General features: G+C 39.2%; 2 protein-coding genes and 1 long non-coding RNA gene across 3 annotated transcripts; 2 read left to right on the top strand and 1 right to left on the bottom strand.

The window, feature by feature from the left end:
• Positions 1 to 817: 817 nt before the first annotated feature.
• LOC107586441 (ankyrin repeat domain-containing protein 24) lies at positions 818 to 13,945 on the top strand. The gene is made up of 22 exons (XM_016273808.1): positions 818 to 880; positions 1,909 to 2,039; positions 2,163 to 2,251; positions 2,328 to 2,392; positions 2,487 to 2,544; positions 2,638 to 2,708; positions 2,913 to 3,019; positions 3,512 to 3,687; positions 4,157 to 4,179; positions 4,824 to 4,907; positions 5,915 to 6,043; positions 6,201 to 6,320; positions 7,034 to 7,184; positions 7,292 to 7,434; positions 8,571 to 8,737; positions 9,536 to 10,230; positions 10,319 to 10,656; positions 11,742 to 11,975; positions 12,083 to 12,259; positions 12,749 to 12,904; positions 13,420 to 13,485; positions 13,567 to 13,945. The coding sequence occupies exons 1-22, from the start codon at positions 818 to 820 to the stop codon at positions 13,636 to 13,638; spliced, it is 3,315 nt and encodes a 1,104-aa protein (XP_016129294.1). The 3' UTR covers positions 13,639 to 13,945.
• LOC107586440 (ankyrin repeat domain-containing protein 24-like) lies at positions 13,776 to 16,417 on the top strand. Its single transcript, XM_016273807.1, has 6 exons — positions 13,776 to 13,808; positions 14,312 to 14,545; positions 14,653 to 14,829; positions 15,319 to 15,474; positions 15,990 to 16,055; positions 16,137 to 16,417. The coding sequence occupies exons 1-6, from the start codon at positions 13,776 to 13,778 to the stop codon at positions 16,206 to 16,208; spliced, it is 738 nt and encodes a 245-aa protein (XP_016129293.1). The 3' UTR covers positions 16,209 to 16,417.
• A 2,924-nt stretch (positions 16,418 to 19,341) lies between these two features.
• LOC107586399 (uncharacterized) lies at positions 19,342 to 21,274 on the bottom strand. The gene is made up of 3 exons (XR_001609359.1): positions 21,074 to 21,274; positions 20,163 to 20,321; positions 19,342 to 20,081 (listed from the first exon to the last, which is right to left on the bottom strand). It is a non-coding gene; the product is annotated as an uncharacterized lncRNA (long non-coding RNA).
• Between the last annotated feature and the right edge of the window lie 5 nt (positions 21,275 to 21,279).

Here is a 21,279-nt window from a genome sequence, read left to right as displayed (position 1 = left end):
AACCCAAACTGTGTGTGTTTTTATACTTCCATTTAGTCTGATTGCTGAGTGTGTATTTCCCCATTAGCATATAATTTACCTCAAAGGACTTAAAACCACAATATTATATTATTATTATTATTATTATATACATGCATCTGTATGGCATCGCAGGAAGTGATTCAATCAGACTGACTTGGCATAAAAGTGATACAGTAGTGTGCACTAGACACTGGGAGGGGTTGCAGAACCCAAACTGTGTGTGTTTTTATACTTCCATTTAGTCTGATTGCTGAGTGTGTATTTCCCCGTTGTGTTTGCTGAGTTCTCACCCCCTGATGCTAATACAGTAGCTTTGGGATCAGAGAACGATTAGGCGAGACATGAGACGTATAGGGAACGGCGTGGACGGTAAGTGGTGGTTGGAGAGAAGTGAGACAGAATTGGGATGGAGAGTAAAAAAGAAGGGCAACGGGACAGGGAGGTGTGTGTGTGTGCACTAGGCAGTGACTGCAGTGTGTGTCGTATATCTCTGCAGACAGCAGAGCAGGACGGCATAGTAAGAGTTGCACATGACAAAGCTGTATTTGCAGGACAGATTTCAGATATATAATCAGAGTTAGGTATTTAGTAGCATTTAGGCCTTCGTGTTACAGAGAGATTAGATACTAAGTCATAACCTTGGCTGTTTTATGATGGCTTTGGCACAATGAGGAGTGGTCGTGTTCAGGTTCAGTTCAGTTCAGTTTTTGCCAAAGTATTTATTGTCATTGCTGAGAGCACATAGTGTGGATGGGTCGTGGAAAGAAGCAGAGGTTTCAGACGTCCTCTGAGCTCTATGGATCCTAATGCCATCTTTAACCCAATGAAAAGCTTCTGCATGTGTTACAGCGGGATTACGGTACGTACAGCCCCTCCTTGAGAGAGTATACAAGAAACGTTATTATTTGACATTTTTTAGCTAATATATCAATAAAAACCTTAAAACAATAAAAATGTAGCAAGAAATTTTGCACAAAAAAAAAAGATATTGTTGCCACGAATTAAGAATTAATTCCTACGATATATTCAATTGTTTGTTTTAGGTAAATGGTTGCCATGTTATTATAAGATGTTCCATAATTTTAGTTTATCAGATTAGAACAAGGGAAAGAATAAGTACAACATGGTCATGATTTAACTAAAACAAGAGAACGTATTTGTTCAATGTGGACGCGATTTATTAAATCGAGGGAACAAACTAGTACAACATGGTCGTCATTTAACTAAAATGAGGAAACTAATTTGTACAATGTGGTTGCGATTTAATTAAAACAAAAATTCTAATTTGTACGTGTGGTTGAGATGAAACTAAAATAAAGGAACAAGTTACAACATGGTCGCGATTTAATGTGGTCGCAATTTAACTAAAACAAGGGAATGAATTTGTAAAATTCATTCCCTCGTGCATTTTAACTTAAACTAATGCACAATATAACTTAAACGAATGAACGAATTAGTAAAACACGGTCGCGATTTAACTAAAACAACGGAGCGAATTTGTACAATGTGGTCGCGATTTAACTTAAAGTACACGTTAGTCGCCTACATGTTCACGATTTTACTAAAAGGAGGGAACGAATTATAAAACATGGTTGCGATTCACCTCAAAGAAGTACTTAGCTTTAACTAATAAATGGAAAGCAAAGTTACACTGAAATATTTTTTTTTCTTGCTGATCCATGAAAAACGGTAATATGATCCGAACCGTGAGTTTTGTGATCCGTTGAACCACTGTTTGAAGAGTTTCACGATTTAAACTTAAAAAGGGCTATGCAGTAGATTTTGGTCAAATATTAAAGGCCTAATATTAAAATAATATGTGTTTGTGTTCAAATAAGTTATGTGAGTAATAATGTGCTTTGTGTGTTTGTTTCTCTGTGTTTTTAGAGTCAGGACTGGAGTAAGACAGATGACAGATTGTTGCTGGCTGTGGAACAGAATGATCCAGAAAAAGTAGCCACGCTGCTGGTGAAGAAAGGTCTCTGCCCGTTCAAATTGGACGCGGAGGGCAAATCAGCGTGAGTGGACCTTTGATTTCAACCTATGATGTAGCCTTGTCAAAAATATCGTACATTTATGTAATTACTTTATAAAAAAAAACAACAACACATGAACAATGCAAGAAATTGCTGAACTCACAGGTTCCATCTTTGTGCGTCTCGAGGTCGGTTGGACTGTCTGGAGGTCATCCTCTCTCATGGGGTGGACATCAATGTAACAGATGGCACTGGTAAGATTTAGTGTACTAGTAATGGATGTTCATGGATGTTCTTAAAGGTCTCAGATTCATTCATTTCTCTCTGTAGGGTTTAATGCTCTCCATCTTGCTGCTAAGAATGGACAGTCAGATTGTCTAAAGAGGCTTCTTCAGGTAGGAGTCATGAATTATTGTCCCAGAGTCCTAGAAAGAGCCGATGCTGATTTGATGTTGATGTTGAGGTATAGTTCAAATGTTCATTCTGTAGGAGAGGATGCCTGTCGATGCCACGGACAGTTTTGGGAGGACGTCCTTACACCATGCTGGTAATAAAAACTCTTCCAATATTCAAATGTTTGAACATTGCATTTGTTCGCTGTTGTTGGTTTAGATGTTATTCTGCCTTTGTCTTTGTGCAGCTGTAAGTGGCTGCTTGTCCTGCACTGAGATTCTATGGGATTTTAAAGCCAACCTTGATGTTCAAGATGGAGTAAGTTCATTTGAACAAAACACAAAGTAAAAAGAGGATTTATTTTGTACATTTGGCAGAAGATTTGATCTGGAGTGACAATCAGGATACACTTTTTATTATTAAGCATGTATCCATTGGGACACTAAGAAGTATCCTCCCAATATTGTGCACAGCAAGTTGAAAATTTTGTTTTAAAAGGTTTAACTTACTGTTTTCTCTTAGGATGGGTTAACTCCATTGATCCTGAGCGCCCAGATGAGCAGAGTCGAACTTTGTGCCTTCCTTTTGGAACGAGGAGCCAATCCTAATATACAGGACAGCCAGAGCAGGTTATATATGCTTTAAACAGCTTGTGTACAAAATAAGAGCTTTATTTGATTATTATTCTTATTTTACAAATTGGAAAATACTGGATGGTTTAAATCATTGTTGTTATTGTGAACTAAAACTATTAAAAATAATTTTCATTAATTGAAATAAAGCTGCAATAAGATATTCATAATGAAAAAAATAACTTTAAAAAATAACAAATGAAAATTAGAAATGTTGCGTTGGCAGCAAACTGAAATAAAATAATCTGAAGTTGAAAATGACTAAAACTAAAAAATCTATTAAAGCTATAGAAATATTTAGTGGAGAAAAACAAAACCTATAAAAATTGCAAAAGTAAATTAAAAATAAAAATATAATTTTTTTGATTTGTTTCTAGTCCTACAGTTGAAATTTGGAAATTATCATGTTATTTTATACAGAAAATAAATATATATACTTCGATTTCATGTATTGGACATTTGAGTTCAAACTCATGTGTTTCGAGGCAGATCAGCAATGATGTTGGCCTGCGAGAGTGACAGTATGGAGACTGTAGAGGTGTTACTGAATGGTGGAGCTAACCCACACCTAACTGATGCCCTGGGTCACAACTCCGCCCACTACAGCATCACCGCCGGCAACCACAACATCACCCAGTTTCTGCAGAACATAGGCGTTTCCACAGGTAACCACACACACATCTAGCCCTCACCTTTAAATCCTTAGAGAGGGACCATCTGGTGCTTAGTGGTTCTCTGATGTTTGGCCCCCATTTTCATTTGGATACACTCGTAATCTGAGAGGAGAGACTAAAAAGCAGATGTTACGTTGGGTCAGGAGATGAAAACAGAGAAGTTTGCTAACTCAAGTTACAAAGGACGATTGGAAACATATGTCGCACTGACTTGGAAATGGATCCCAGTGTTAATAAAGGGCCCCCGTGGTCGTACAACCTGACAGATTGATAAATGTGCTGCCTGCCTGCTTTCATGTTGCCTCTTTTTTAATGCAACAGTGAGCTTGTGGTGGAACGGGAAGATTATGTATAGTTATGTGTTTGAACGTGGCTTGCAGAGTGTTTTTAGAGTGATAGTGTGTGTGTGAGTCTCACCGCACTGCTGTCTGTTTCTTATTTCTGTCCCATGCATTCCCAGCTGCTGAGGGTTCGAGTGAGGAGGTAATTGTCAAAAGAAACAGCCTCTCCCAACACTTGATCACATGCTTACAAATAACTAAACCACAGAAAATCCTCAAGGACATTCAGGGATGCATTATGATACTCTAAAATACAAATGTTTCACAAATATAGTCAATTTTGTTCCTCAGCTAAGTAGGGTAACTGCAGTATCCAGACAGCTCGATTTAAAGGTGAAGTGTGCCATTTTTGCACCTCTAGTGGAAACATGTGGAATTACAAAGTTGCGAAGTTGGAATTACAAAGTTACAAGTTGCGGTCACATTTACTGTTCTTCAGCTAATTTTCATAGGCAAAATAGTAATTTTATTAGGAATTCCATTGCAATTGTGAATTCTGCATAAGAGCAAACAATTTTTCCACACAGATTTCAAAATTTTGCTTGAATTCTGCCTATGTGACCACATCTTTACATATAGTTGTCTCTGCATGTTGGGAAAGGAAAAAGTATTTAAACATGAAAAAGATGGCGCACTTCCTCTTTAACATCACAAAAGTATGCACTTCACCTTTAAGAAGTCATATTAGTAGTTCGAGGACAGAAGCGTATGTTACAAATCTAACACTGCTGCTGCTGCTTTGCTTTGCTTTCTAACCTGTCTATCCTGAAACTCCGCCCACACCAGCAGGCTCCTCCTCCCAATCCCCCATCTAGTGGAACCACACCCCGCAAAAGGAAAGCCCCTCCTCCTCCTAAGTCTCCTGCTCAGGTACAATGGGATTCATGAATCCCATGAAACATTATAAAAAGAAAAGCATTTAAAAAAATTAATTGTCTTAAAGAGACAGTCCAACCAAAAATTTTATTTTTTTCCATGGAACACAAAATTAGATATTTTAATAAATGATCAAGCTAGTCTATTGAAAAAGGACAAATAAATACCATAAAAGTATGACAGAGTTTCTATTTTGCTCAAAGTATTCCTTGAAATGTATGGCACTGGGTCTTATTCATTAATAATTGTATGTTTCATTCATATTTATGCACACATTCGCAATGCAGATGAATTTGTTCTTTACCTTGTTCTAATGTAAATGAATTTGGAATATTCTAAATTAATATTCTAAATAAAACACACCAAAACCATCTCCATATAAGGGCTTTCGTGAAAATTTGAAAGCTATTGATGAATCATGATTTGTTTTTGAAAACGTTCGTATGCAGATTTCACACACAAATTAATGCATACGTAGGGCCCTATGAAATCTGTTTTATTTTTTACCAAATTCTGTTTTTATTTTTTCCGAAATTCTATTTTTCTATTTTTAATTGTTCTGTATTCCGCATTAATGATTACATTTTTGTTTTTAAAAAACATGTCTAATTAATTGAAATCATGAAACTTGAATGTAACAATTTATTAAGTTTAACAAAAATTTCATTTTCAGGTCTCTATGAAATCAGTTTTATTTTACCCCAAATTCAGAGTTTTTCTTTTTAATTCAACTTCATATTTAAATAGCAGAATTTTTCCCTTTTTATTCACAGACACCAGTCCACATCGAGATTTGATCAAGCGTACAGTCCTTTTTCATTTATTCATCCGAAATTAGCAAAATTCTGCTAATATACTGTAAATTCCATTTTTATGACTGGATTCTCTCCGTGTTTTCCACATCACGGAAATCATAGGGCCCTAGTATCATACACATGGTTACTGAATGACACCCATTGTTACAGTTAAATATGCATGGCTTATGCTTAATAATTCTGCAGGGCCCGCCTCCTTCCTCAGATGCCTCAAGCACACCACCTCCCCCTGTCCCCACCCAATCACCTGACTCACAGGGCCCCGCCCCACCTTCTCCCGCTCCCAGAACCCAACTTCTCCCATCTGAGAACCTTGTGAGTGACAAACTTTTTGCTTTTAACGAACTGTAACCACAATTTGCCCAACATAACCCATAGTCAGCAGTGACAATACATTATAATAATGTAAACATTTAGTAATTTGAAATAATCACATACACTATTTCTACGTTGCAATGTGTGTTTGTGTCAGGTGGAGGATGAGGAGGTCTTTGAAGAGATCCGTAAGCTCAGGCTGGAGAGAGGTCGCCTACTGCAGAAAATCAAGGTTTTGGAGCAGCAGCAGAGCAGCGCCTCCACTGCCCTGGAGGAGGTACTGCACAAATAATAAACTTAATGGCAATTTCCACTGAAAAGGAAGAAAATGGGGTTTAAAAGTCAAATTTCAGTGAAAGTAGTACTTCTGATTGTGCCAAATTTAGGAGTCCAAAAAAAGTTCTGAGTGGCGTTTAGATCAATAAAATATTAAATATGTGCTGCACCCTTTCCTCTCAATAACAGAAAAACCACTCAACAACGAGCATTTTCTTTTGAAATTATGTCACCAGCTTGTTCTTCATTTTAGTTTAAAGTATATCAGGGCCTTAAAGATACAGTTCACCCAAAAATAAAAATGTGTCATCATTTACTCATGTTGTTCCAAACCTATAAGTTTATTTCTTCTGCTGTAGACAACATTTTTTCTTCTGCTGTAGACAATATTCTTATTTCTCAAAATTATTTATTCTGCTGTAGACAGTATTTTAAAGAATGTTGGTAACCAAAATATTTTATGAAAGACATTATCCATACAATTATTTTTTCATATTATGGAAGTCAATGGCTACCAGCAACTGTTGGTTACCAACATTATTCAAAATATCTTATTTTGTGTTCAACAAGAGAAAGAAACTAATACAGGTTTAGGACAACGTGTGTGTGAGTAAATTATGACAGAATTTTCATTTTGGAGGGATCTGTCCCTTTAAATGTATGTGATTTTGTCATAATATAGCATTTATCACTAAATATCAGAATGTTCTGCAGCTAACCAGTCTGAGAGAGCGTCTGAGCGAGGTTGAGGCAGAGCGTGACAGACTGCTGGCCGAGCTGGAGGAGTTGAGAGCGGCTCAGGTGAGCGGTGTGACCTGGGACTCTGAAGACGCGGAGGACTCCGATGATATGTTGGACTTCCCAGGTGAGCCAAGAACACTTCCTGTCACAAAAGTAAGTAGAAGAGCTGGAAAAAGCCCCGGAGCAAATTAAGTGGACATTAATGAACATTTTCTGTTTATGTCATATCAGGAGCAGAGAAGTTACTATCTAAGCAATCACGAGGTCTGGTTGCTGAGGGCGCCTCTCAAGAGAATCCTGCCATGGTGGAGCAGCTTCGCAGAAAAGTGGAGGAACTGACCTCCCAGAATGCAGACCTGGTTCTCAAAGTGCAGGTGGAGTTTCTCTCCTTTAATCACACACATGCAGAATGCCAACAAAGCACTAAATCACAGGCATTCACACACACATACAGATCGCAGACCTCATTGTCTATGTTTAGATGTGTTTTCAGCAGCTTCTTAAAGGTTGTTCAGATGGGCAAGATAAATATGCCCTAACCACATACCGCACCTGACCTGCTTCTTAAAGCCTCGCATCTGCTTTAGAGATTTCAAGATGGGAACACACAACACATGCACTAGTTCTACCTGATGCTGTAAGCTCAGATTTTTTTTGCATATTTTACATTAACATATATGTTGAATTACACTGGACGTTTTTTATTTAGTATTTTTTGCATTCTCAGTGGTAATTCTCATCAGTGTCATTTTTACATTGAAAATAAATCCTTAACTTGTATTTTTTTGTATTCTCACAGCAATTTTTACATCGAAAAAATATAATTACTTAATTAGAAGAGATTTTTTTTGCATTACAGTAATGAGAATTGAGATATAAATGTGCTTAATTGTAACAAAAATAATGTAAAATGGCTTTATTTTCATGAGAACAAATTTCTTTTAATAAACTTAAGAAAATACATATTCATTTGTTTTGGTTTTGAGGTGAAATGTGACCTCAGCATGTTCTTCCGACTGATTTCTTGTTATTCAACTCAAACCCAACTATAATCAAATGTTTCAAGGTCTAAATATGCAGAGTGGTTATTTATATATCTAAAGCACAGCTGACATTATAATAGCACTAATCAGATCAGTGTGGTGCTGTATTCTCGTAAAAATAGCATGGCATGTATGCAAAGCACTAATATGGCATTCCACTTACATGGAAAATGTTTGGGGAACATGTGCGGCAAACTTGTGCTAATAAGCTTTGTAGAAAGTGTTCGTAGCAAATTGATCACTTACACACATTTGACATAAATCAGCAATGTTTTGGGAAGGTCCTCCAAAACTGGGTTCTATTTCATTGAAGTCCAGGGTTAAACAAACAGATCAAAGAACGCTATGAGGATAGTGGCTGAGGCAACATATGGCAACTCATGTGCTGTCTGTAAAAGCGAAAACCAATAAATACCTTTGTTATTGCAATATTTGAAAAAAAATATCCATTGTGTTATGGTCTGCAGATGCTGGAGATGTTTGAAAAGGATGACACTGATATGCAGAGCTCGGGCCCAGATTTTGTTCCCACAGCTCAGTATGAATCTCTGAGGAGAGAGTTTGAGGAACTACAGGAGAAATACTCCAGAGCCCAGGCTTCAACTGAAGCCTCAAGCATCGCAGAGGATCCTGGGTAATGTGGTTAAAATGAGATCAGACTGATATTTTGTTAATCTTTTCCTTGATATAATTCAGAATGTTTCAGATTCAGGTCATTAACTAATAGCACATACTGTATATGTCTCCTGTATCTATACATTTGGTGTATTTTTTCGTTCAGAAAACAAGTTTTTGCTTATTGTCAATGTCATTAATATGCTCCTTGTTTCTTTATTGGTTGTTATCGACCTTATTTTTTATTTAAAAGTGGGCACGGGCATATTTTACATTTCCAAAAAAGTTTGTTATGCTGCTTGATATTTCAAACTTATGATATATTGGGAAATTGCTGAATTGAAATGCTAATTTTACAAAATATTTACTCAAAATGAACAAAAAATATTTGAAAAATATTTAACCATTGATAGAGAATGTTGTTGGTAGATATTGGATATTTGGCTTTGTGACAATGTAGCAATACATGAACGCCAAAGAGCAATATTTTATTATAAAAATTGCAAATATGAAAACCTGATTAACCTTTTGGTTCTGAATAATAAAATCAATTGCTTTTTTATATCATTTATATATTGCTTTACAGTTTTTATGACAGTGTTGGTCAGTCTGTCTGCTTGATATTCTGCCTTTGAAATAAAATGTAAGAAAATCACAATAAAATTGCAATAATATCGTATCATGGCTCAATTCTCACCCCTATTGACAAGGAAGTTATTGGAGCTGGAGCTGGAGCTTACCTAACCCAAACTAGTATCAATCCCTCATGCACTTACGAATCCTGTCAAGTAATTTAAATGTTTGCTTTCCTTCTTAGATCAGAGGAAAAAGATCAAAAAGTTCTAGAGGAACAGCTGGCCCAAGCCCAGGCCGAGTTAGAGGAACTCAAAGAACAGATGCGTCTGGGGGTCTATTCAGTGGAGGAAGCAGGAGAGAAGCCAGAAGGGGGCTCCGAGTCCCCTGAGGAAGGGGCAAATCTGGAGAACCAGCAGCTGAGAGCAAGGGTGCAGGAGCTGGAGGTGGAGCTAGCTAGCAAAAAGACAGATGGGGAGGGGCTTAGTGAAGGTGACAACGACACCATCCAACAGCTGAAACAGAGGGTGACGGAACTTGAAGCAGCTCTGCAGGATAGAGAGAAAGGGAAAGAGGGAGAGGAGGAGAACGAGACAGTTGTGAGCTTTAAAAAGCGGGTGGAAGAGCTGGAAAAAGCCCTGGAGCAAAGCAAGACGTCAGGGCACGAGGAGGGCGAGGGAATGCCGGTGAACGGGTTGCAGGCACGGGTGGAAGAACTTGAGCAGGCGTTGAAGGAGAGTGTCCCTCGAGGTCAGTTTGAGGAGGTTCAAGTCACTTTGGGTCTTCAGCTTAACCAGCTAGATCGAGAACGAGCTGAAGTGGCTACTCGACTCAACCAGGCCTTGCTGGAGCTGGAAAGGCTCCGCCCCTCATCCCACACTGGCAAAGATGAGGACGACGAGGATCCGTCCGAGAGCTCAGAGGTTTCTATTGCATCTGGTGAGTGCACCTGTTGTCCCTCTGAGACTCTCCGAAATAACCATTTGATTCCTGCCTTTAAATATAACTTCAATTTTAAACCAATCAGAGCACTCCCTGCACCTGTCACCAGGCGGACGGACCTTGGAGGCGATACAGGAGGAGCTGGAAGTTGCAAGGCAAGAGGCAGCACAAGCTCTGGACAGCCTGTGTGCCGAGAGAGAAAGTTGGGCTCAGGATGCGCTACAGCAGAGAGATGCAGTGCCACTTGTAAAACACCAGGAGGTGCTGTCTGCAGTAGCCCAGCAGCTGGCACAAACAGAGAAAAAGCTGCAAGCAGAGAGGACACTGCGTGAGAAAGCCCAAACCGAGCTTGCCAGACTGGAATCCGAGCTGCAGGCTGTACAAAAAGACTCAGTTAGTAAGGAAGACCATGATAAAGTCAAGGTAAGTTACATAAGATGCTAAGATGTAGCATTGTCCAATTTGCGAATGAATTGTTCTTTGGGATATGTGTGAATCCGTGAAGTTGGCCAATAAAATCAGCTGTGGGGTGGGAATTTCGCCCATGTAATACATGTTAACACTGCAGAAATGCTTTTTTCCCCTCTATGCATAAAACAGGGGTATCCAAGCCTTTTCCTGGACTGTCCTGCAGAGTTTAGCTCCAACCATAATTAAAAGTGAAAGTGAAGTGTGGCGACCCATGCTCGGAATTTGTGCTCTGCATTTAACTCATCCAAGTGCAAACACGCGCACCGTGAACTCACCCGGAGCAGTGGGCAGCCATATTGCTGCGGCGCCCGGGGAGCAGTTGGGGGTTCAGTGCCTTGCTCAAGGGTCTTACCTCAGTCGTGGTTTTTAGGGTGCTGGTTATGCAGTCCTCCCACCGACAATTCCTGCCGGACCTGAGACTCGAACCTGCATCCTTTGGGTTACAAGTCCGACTCGGTGGGAATTTCGCCCATGTAATACATGTTAACACTGCAGAAATGCTTTTTTCCCCTCTATGCATAAAACAGGGGTATCCAAGCCTTTTCCTGGACTGTCCTGCAGAGTTTAGCTCCAACCATAATTAAAAGTGAAAGTGAAGTGTGGCGACCCATGCTCGGAATTTGTGCTCTGCATTTAACCCATCCAAGTGCACACACGCGCACCGTGAACACACCCGGAGCAGTGGGCAGCCATATTGCTGCGGCGCCCGGGGAGCAGTTGGGGGTTCAGTGCCTTGCTCAAGGGTCTTACCTCAGTCGTGGTTTTTAGGGTGGAAAAGGGCGCTGGTTATGCAGTCCTCCCACCGACAATTCCTGCCGGACCTGAGACTCGAACCTGCATCCTTTGGGTTACAAGTCCGACTCTCTAACCATTAGGCCACAGCTGTCCCCTACACACCTGAACCAGCTAATCATTGTCTGATTAGGCAGGTGGGTTGTGGCAAGTTGGAGTTAAACTCTGCAGGACGTTGGCCCTCCAGGAATAGGTTTGGACACCTCTGGACTGTGGTTTCTGAGCTTGATTCTTCCTCACTGCAGGAAGAGCTAGAGCGCTCTCTAGAGGAGAGTCGGCAGAGTGCAAGAGCAGCGCAGGAGTCTCTGAGTGAAAAAGAGACGGAACTGAAAGAGCTGCGATCTCAGAAAGCTTTAGAACAGGGACTGGTGTCCAAAGAAGACCATGAGGCCCAGAGACTCTCCCTACAGGCTGAGATCAACACCCTGATGGCCCAGTTAGCCGATCTAGCACGCAAGCACGAGAAGACCTGCACTGAGGTGTGTGTTGTCCTTGATGTTGTTAATGACAGTTTCCACTCCACCTATTTGCACAGATCTTAAAAACAAGCCAAGTTTGATTTTTTTTAAAAAGTCCTCCTCTGCAGGTGTTCCAGGTGCAGCGGGAGGCTTTATTTAATAAGAGCGAGCGTCAGGTGGCTGAATCCCAGCTGGAGACCGTTAAAAAGCAGCTGGCGGATCTTCAGGCCGAGTCCACCCACATCCACCAGCTGCACCAGGACATCCAGGACTCACGGGGGCTCATCAAGGAGAAAGACCGCAAGGTGTGAGGGAAAAAAAGTTGGGCTGCATCCGAATATTCTTACTTCCATACTATACAAACTGTAGTATGTCCGAATTCACAATATTCATAAAACAGTAGGCAATAAGTACCTGGATGTCCTCCAGTGGGACTCTGAAGTGCATATCTAATGGACACTTGACTATCCCATCAAGCCACAGGAGAGGAGTTGTGAATAGAATGCAGCAGTCGGGTTCTGAAAGTAAATTCATTGTTAATCAATGCATTAGTTGAAGTCATCATTTTGCATTATTTCAAAATATGCAAAATGTTCAATATTGGAATTAGTGGTGAAAAACGACATTACCCATAATTCTGGAAAAAACTCCACCAATCAGAGAATCACATCAAGTAAATTGCATCAAAATAACACTTTAGCGCCTCTCCATTCCCATGGATCACCATGAATGATGCAAAAATCCATTATATGGAGATGTGATTCTTTTTCAGCTTTCTTACCGTCTCCCTGCAGATCACAGAGTTGTCTAAGGAGGTTTTTCGTCTGAAGGAGGCTCTGGGGGCTTTGACACCTCCGCTGGGACGTTCCCCTTCCCCACCGTCCTCAGGGATACCTGGACAACAGCTGGCACTGCAGAACCGTGTGACCACATTAACACAGCAACTCCAGGTGAACATATTCCTCCTTGCTTTATCAGCCTTATTGATAAATAGACGCTTAAAAATAAAGGTTCTTTATGGGCATTGATGGTTCTATGGGGAAGCTTTAAGATCCATGGAACCTTGCACAAAAGGTTCTTTATAGTGGAAAACGATTCTTCAGATTTTTAGAATGTTCTTCACATTTCTTGTAAGAGCTATTCAAGGTAAGGTTCTTTAGGGAACCAAAAACAGTTATTCTGTGGCATTGCTGTGAAGACCACCTTTTGGAACCTACATTTTTAAGAGTGTAGAAGAACCATTTTTGATTCCCTAAAGAATCTTTCAGTGAAAAGAACCAAGAACATTTGAATAATCTCAACAAACTTTTTCCACTGTAGATAACCTTTTGTGGAATGGAAAGATCCCATGGATGAAGGTTCTTCAGGGAACCACCAACGCCAATAAAGAAGCTTTATTTTTAAAAGTGTATACATTTAAATGAATAACACACATCTAAAGTCTTTCCTTTCATCTTGTGCTTAGGACTGGGAGCGCAAACACAAGGCTGTTGTTTCAATATATCGTTCTCATCTATTAGCTGCTGTACAGGTGAGAACCGTAAACCCAACCGTACATCTACAGGAACGTCTTATATTACACTTATCTATGTGACCGTTTTTGACTCAACAGGGCCGGATGGATGAAGAAGTTCAGGCGCTTTTGCTACAAATCCTCTGTATATCACAGAAAGGTCAAAATTAGTGCTTTGTAACTGACAGCAATACAAAGAGTTCAAGTGACTGCTAAACATACCCTTTTACCGAAGCATATCACCACTGTGTACCGCCAATGAGAGGCATTGAAACTGTGAAGGAGAAGATATAGTTTTACGCCTACACATGTTCTCACACCACAAACAGCTGAGCACGTCTGTTAGTACAGGTTTCCTTTCCTTTTCAAATCAGAGTAATATTTCATGTAAAAATTCAAATGTGTCATGTCGATTGAACCTGTATTGTTCTTTCTTCTGTTAAAAAACAAAAGATGCTTTGCAGAATGTCCAAGTTGCTCTTTTCCATACAATGAAAGTGGATGGTGATACACTACTACCATTCAAAAGTTGATGTTTTTTTTTTTTAAAGAAATTATACTTGAAGCAAGGATGCATTAAATTGATCAAAAGTGACAGTAAAGACATTTGTAATGTTGCAAAAGATTTCAATTTAAAAAATGTTTATTTTTTATTATAGAAGTCCGACTCTCTAACCATTAGGCCACAGCTGTCCCCTACACACCTGAACCAGCTAATCATTGTCTGATTAGGCAGGTGGGTTGTGGCAAGTTGGAGTTAAACTCTGCAGGACGTTGGCCCTCCAGGAATAGGTTTGGACACCTCTGGACTGTGGTTTCTGAGCTTGATTCTTCCTCACTGCAGGAAGAGCTAGAGCGCTCTCTAGAGGAGAGTCGGCAGAGTGCAAGAGCAGCGCAGGAGTCTCTGAGTGAAAAAGAGACGGAACTGAAAGAGCTGCGATCTCAGAAAGCTTTAGAACAGGGACTGGTGTCCAAAGAAGACCATGAGGCCCAGAGACTCTCCCTACAGGCTGAGATCAACACCCTGATGGCCCAGTTAGCCGATCTAGCACGCAAGCACGAGAAGACATGCACTGAGGTGTGTGTTGTCCTTGATGTTGTTTATGACAGTTTCCACTCCACCTATTTGCACAGATCTTAAAAACAAGCCAAGTTTGATTTTTTTTAAAAAGTCCTCCTCTGCAGGTGTTCCAGGTGCAGCGGGAGGCTTTATTTAATAAGAGCGAGCGTCAGGTGGCTGAATCCCAGCTGGAGACCGTTAAAAAGCAGCTGGCGGATCTTCAGGCCGAGTCCACCCACATCCACCAGCTGCACCAGGACATCCAGGACTCACGGGGGCTCATCAAGGAGAAAGACCGCAAGGTGTGAGGGAAAAAAAGTTGGGCTGCATCCGAATATTCTTACTTCCATACTATACAAACTGTAGTATGTCCGAATTCACAATATTCATAAAACAGTAGGCAATAAGTACCTGGATGTCCTCCAGTGGGACTCTGAAGTGCATATCTAATGGACACTTGACTATCCCATCAAGCCACAGGAGAGGAGTTGTGAATAGAATGCAGCAGTCGGGTTCTGAAAGTAAATTCATTGTTAATCAATGCATTAGTTGAAGTCATCATTTTGCATTATTTCAAAATATGCAAAATGTTCAATATTGGAATTAGTGGTGAAAAACGACATTACCCATAATTCTGGAAAAAACTCCACCAATCAGAGAATCACATCAAGTAAATTGCATCAAAATAACACTTTAGCGCCTCTCCATTCCCATGGATCACCATGAATGATGCAAAAATCCATTATATGGAGATGTGATTCTTTTTCAGCTTTCTTACCGTCTCCCTGCAGATCACAGAGTTGTCTAAGGAGGTTTTTCGTCTGAAGGAGGCTCTGGGGGCTTTGACACCTCCGCTGGGACGTTCCCCTTCCCCACCGTCCTCAGGGATACCTGGACAACAGCTGGCACTGCAGAACCGTGTGACCACATTAACACAGCAACTCCAGGTGAACATATTCCTCCTTGCTTTATCAGCCTTATTGATAAATAGACGCTTAAAAATAAAGGTTCTTTATGGGCATTGATGGTTCTATGGGGAAGCTTTAAGATCCATGGAACCTTGCACAAAAGGTTCTTTATAGTGGAAAACGATTCTTCAGATTTTTAGAATGTTCTTCACATTTCTTGTAAGAGCTATTCAAGGTAAGGTTCTTTAGGGAACCAAAAACAGTTATTCTGTGGCATTGCTGTGAAGACCACCTTTTGGAACCTACATTTTTAAGAGTGTAGAAGAACCATTTTTGATTCCCTAAAGAATCTTTCAGTGAAAAGAACCAAGAACATTTGAATAATCTCAACAAACTTTTTCCACTGTAGATAACCTTTTGTGGAATGGAAAGATCCCATGGATGAAGGTTCTTCAGGGAACCACCAACGCAAATAAAGAAAATTTATTTTTAAAAGTGTATACATTTAAATGAATAACACACATCTAAAGTCTTTCCTTTCATCTTGTGCTTAGGACTGGGAGCGCAAACACAAGGCTGTTGTTTCAATATATCGTTCTCATCTATTAGCTGCTGTACAGGTGAGAACCGTAAACCCAACCGTACATCTACAGGAACGTCTTATATTACACTTATCTATGTGACCGTTTTTGACTCAACAGGGCCGGATGGATGAAGAAGTTCAGGCGCTTTTGCTACAAATCCTCTGTATATCACAGAAAGGTCAAAATTAGTGCTTTGTAACTGACAGCAATACAAAGAGTTCAAGTGACTGCTAAACATACCCTTTTACCGAAGCATATCACCACTGTGTACCGCCAATGAGAGGCATTGAAACTGTGAAGGAGAAGATATAGTTTTACGCCTACACATGTTCTCACACCACAAACAGCTGAGCACGTCTGTTAGTACAGGTTTCCTTTCCTTTTCAAATCAGAGTAATATTTCATGTAAAAATTCAAATGTGTCATGTTGATTGAACCTGTATTGTTCTTTCTTCTGTTAAAAAACAAAAGATGCTTTGCAGAATGTCCAAGTTGCTCTTTTCCATACAATGAAAGTGGATGGTGATACACTACTACCATTCAAAAGTTGATGTTTTTTTTTTTTAAAGAAATTATACTTGAAGCAAGGATGCATTAAATTGATCAAAAGTGACAGTAAAGACATTTGTAATGTTGCAAAAGATTTCAATTTAAAAAATGTTTATTTTTTATTATAGATCAAAATTATCTATTCAACAAAGAATTCTGAAAAAATGTATTATGGTTTCCACAAAAATATTTGGCAGCACAACTGGTTTCAACATTGATAATAACAAGAAATGTTTCTTGAACTCAAAATTCAAGGATATTAAAATTATTTCTGAAGGATCATGTGATACTGGAGTAATGATGAAAATTCAGCTTTAAATCACAGGAATAAATAAAATTTACAAATGTATTAAAATAGAAAATAGTTATTTTAAACTGTAATAACGTTTCACAATGTTACTGTTCTATTGTAATTTTGATCAAATAAATGCAGCCTTGGTGAGACTTATTTTAAAAGCATAATAAATAAATCTCATTGACCACAAACTTTTGAATGGTAGTGTACAATGCTAAGCTCTCAAAAAAGAGCATTATAAAAGTAATCCATATGACTCGTGACCAACATTGCAAGTCCTGCATCTTTTAAACAATGACAACATTTTCATTTTGGGAGTACTGTCCCTTTAAAAATAAACCAAACATTTCCTTGTACTTTCCCCTTTCTGTTTAGTTTTATTGAGAATGCTTTTAGAGCACAGAGGAACAACATCCTAAGAAAGTGAAGTAAGTGGTTTTTAGTGGTGGCAAGGAGGTCTAGAATACCTGGAGAAAGTTATCCGTTAACATTCCCATTTATCTCAATGTCAGTTGCTAGACTGGAGCAAGAGCCCTGTGAGTATGTGTTTTGAAATATTGGTGATTTATATGTTGTTTGCAAAAACTCATGGCTACTTTTAAATGGTTGTCAGTGGATAAAGATGCTTTTTGGACCCAAATGGTACAGCTGCAGCATCTACCAGGCACTAACTGAAATTTGCTAACTGGCTAAACCCGGACTCATTATTCCTCCTATTTCTGCCATATCCTAATATTGCTGAAAATGTAAGAGCAGTATGTTATTCCAAATTCAGCTGCTGACATACTGTACACAAGAGCTTCATAAGTGAAACTGATGCAGTAAGAATGAATAAACCCTAAGTAAGTGGAAGGACGTTTTTGAAGTAAAAAATAAAAATATTTAAGGCACTGGAATCTTCTTTTTGGATAGTGGGGAAGACAAAGAAAATGTGTTTCTTTATACACTGTAGTGAGTCAAACTCTTCTTTTTATATAACCAGAATATTTGAACATTTATAGAGGCAGGTTTCTCCAGAAAGCAGCTTTTAGGTTAAAATAAGATGATTTGACATTACAAACTACTTATTGAAATGTATAAATGTTTGTGGTTGACTTTTGTGTCCAGATCAACAGCAAAAGTATATATATGAGGACTTTGAAGGTGCATTCAGTAGTTAGCTAGTGCTAGCATTGCTGTTCTTCGTGTACTTAGCCACAATGGTGTTAAGCGCTTTTTCTTGTCATCAAATCTTTCCACTTTGTGTATGTCAGCATGTTTTGCACTTGTTTTTTTTTTCTTTGGTCGTACAGGTAGGAATTCTTCTGTTGTCTTCACTGGCAGAACACAATAAGTTTCATGGTCTAGTTTTCACTCTTCGCGTCACCAGACTACACTTCGCTACTAGCATATCTATAGGATTGTGAGGATTCTCTCAGACATTTTAGGGTGTGTTCACATTGTACAGCAAAATTGCAGTCATCTGCATAAGAATCAGTGCAGTATGGAATTTTGCATGAGGGACGCATTTACGAATGTGTCAAAATTTTGTGGGAAAAATTTACGATTGTCAATAGCGTAGAGATGTATGAAGCACATAAGTCATTTTTAAACCAAGCAGTTTTTTGTTGGTCAATGTGGCAAATCTGCATGACCAGAAACCCATGTGGGGAAATGTGTGCACGAATTTAAACAAATTTAATTATTTGGGCGAGTAGATTACATAGAAAATCAATGAAAAGACGCAAATAGATGCGAATTCACAATCTGATGTTCAATTCACAAATTGCTGCTCAATTGCGTCGTCCGCACAAGTTGAAAAATTTCAACTCGAGCGGGAAATTAGCATTATGCGTTGTCACGCAAGCCAATCAGCGAAGAGTTTATTGACATGTCTGGTTTGATACGTCTGGTTGTATCAGAAAATGGAGGAGAGCATTATTATGTTTTTATTCGCGCAAGTAATACAAAAAACACCCCGTGTGTAATCTAGAGTGAGTAACGCCATGCGAAAATTCATTTTGCTTTTGGTGTGCGCACACCATTACACTCTCGCATGAAATTCCTGATCGTACAGATTCCTATTGAAATGACTAGATTTCGCCCGCTAATTTTGCTGAACTTTGGTAAATGTCTCGCACCTTGAGGTGAAACATTTCCCCATGGAAATTTTGCATCGTATTCAAGATTGTTATGTAAATTGGCAGCTTGTTTATCAGGTGGTAGTTGATCAGGTGAATGGATTCCTATAGAAATGACTATACTTCACCAATGAAAATTCGCTGAACCTTGGCAAACATGACCACACGCTAAGGCTAAATATTTCCCAGCGCAGATTTTGCATCGGATTCAAGTTTGTACTGTTGCAAATTTGCCACATTTAACAAAAAAAGCTGCTTAGTTTGGAAGTGACCTCTGAATAAGCGGTGCTTCATCCATCACTACACTATTGATAACGGACAGCAGACCTTCTTTGTTTTTTAATCTTACGTTTTGCTAATGTGACTGCTTTTATTTTAATTTTTAATTTTTTTTTATTGGCACCAAATTACTGAATGCACCTTTAAACGAAACTGTGCACATTGTGGGCATTTGTTTGCGACTAAACACAGAAGAGAAATTGAATATTTGTGAAGTATGATGCATGTCTGAATCACTAAGTTTAAAAAAGGGCAATATCACATGAGAACGACCCAAACATTTGGTCCTGAGTTCATAAATTAAACATGTGCATTTGACACGACTGCATTAGTGCGACTGAGCTTATGAGCTTTATATAACGTCCTTAACAAATACTGCATCCTGAGAGCAAACCGCTGATATGCACAACACGATGATGTCCAAAGTCTCAGAGGTGACCATCAGAGAAGATCAGAGCCACGGTTACTCAATACATCACATTTAGGAACAACAGCTCACTGACGACGAGCGCTCGTATGGATGTAAAGGATAAGATGGTTTGTCTCATGTGTTTCTCCTAAGTTCACATTTCCGGCAATGCCAAGAACAATCAGCTGGGAAACTCAGTGATCACAATCACTTTATTTCCCAATGCCAAACTCTCAGTTAGGGTCTTCTCTGTTGAAAAAGGAGTTGATTGAGCAAGACATGCTGAAAGCTGTTTGTGGTCAGTGCTGAAGGAACAGCGATATCCCACAAGTCCCAGTGGAAGCTCAGAATCTGTTTAAGGCAATAGTGTGGGGCCTCTAGATTGGCGGCACAGGTGACTGCTATGCACCCTAAAAAATAAAACACAATACTATAAATCACCCAACCAAAAAGCTTTGATAATCTGTAGAAACATGCCGCAAACCTCTTACCATGCACTCTATATGGGCTTCAAATGGAGGTCAGTTCTTTCTGCAGACCACCTGCTGGAGGTGTAACTCGCTCTCTGCTGCAACAATCGGCAGCTTGTTTGTCAGGTGGTAGTTGATCAGGTGGCTGATGCTCTCGAAAAGCATGTCTTTAGTCCGAACCTAATGAAATGAAAATGAAAAACAAAGATCATATAAGTAAAATGTGAATTCTTGTGTTTTAAGGGTGTTTTCATAATTGGTTTGATGGTTCAAAGTTATTTGGCTCTGCGAACTCAACTTTTTCATAATAATAATACATTTTTTTAGAATTGTCTCTTATTTTCTTTTGTTTTAAATTATTTTTTAAATGTTCACTTTCATTTTTAGCACATGTATCTGTTCATTCATCAAGTTTTATCATTTTTTTAAAAATATTATATTATATTATTTAAACTTTATTTTCACTGACCTTATTGCTGTATTATGTATGTGCTATTCAAATAAAAATATTTTTAGCAATAATAATAAAAATTCCTTTTTTTATTTTTCACTCTTATCTTCAGCATTTTCATCTGTCATAATTTTGTTATTTTTTATTTTGTTATTTTTTTCTAAAATGATATAATTGCTAAATAAATATTAACATTTATTAATATTATTATTATCATCACCAACAGAATTATGACAGTCAAGCACTCATTAATAGTCATTAACTTGCGAATCAGGCTGGATTGCTTTCATACCAGTTGCAAAAAATACTTTGATTCCACATACCTTTACACCATACCCCTGATCCTCCTTTTGAAGAGAACTTGGGGGTTTCATTGATTATATTGTGAGTTGGGAAACAGCCCTGGAATCCCAACTCTGACATCGAACTAGCTCCTCATCAAAATCTACAGTATGAAAACTGAGCTTGAAGCACCACTCACCACTCCTTCAGGATCTACCAACAGCAGATGTTTGGGAAGCCCACACTGCAACCCAGTCAGCACATACTGGCCCGGGTTAGTGGCGCTGTCCCGCACCAGAAAATCTCCATCTCGGCCCAGCAGATTCTCTGCGTCCCTGCGGCTCATGCGGCCGTGATACCACATCTCCCGCTGCAGCTGGTCCTCTGTGGGGGCCACGGGGGCCC

This window comes from Sinocyclocheilus grahami, unplaced genomic scaffold, assembly GCF_001515645.1.
Source record: "Sinocyclocheilus grahami isolate Dianchi unplaced genomic scaffold, SAMN03320097.WGS_v1.1 scaffold81.1, whole genome shotgun sequence".
Taxonomy (NCBI): Eukaryota; Metazoa; Chordata; class Actinopteri; order Cypriniformes; family Cyprinidae; genus Sinocyclocheilus; species Sinocyclocheilus grahami.
This window is presented reverse-complemented; position numbering and strand designations above follow the sequence as displayed.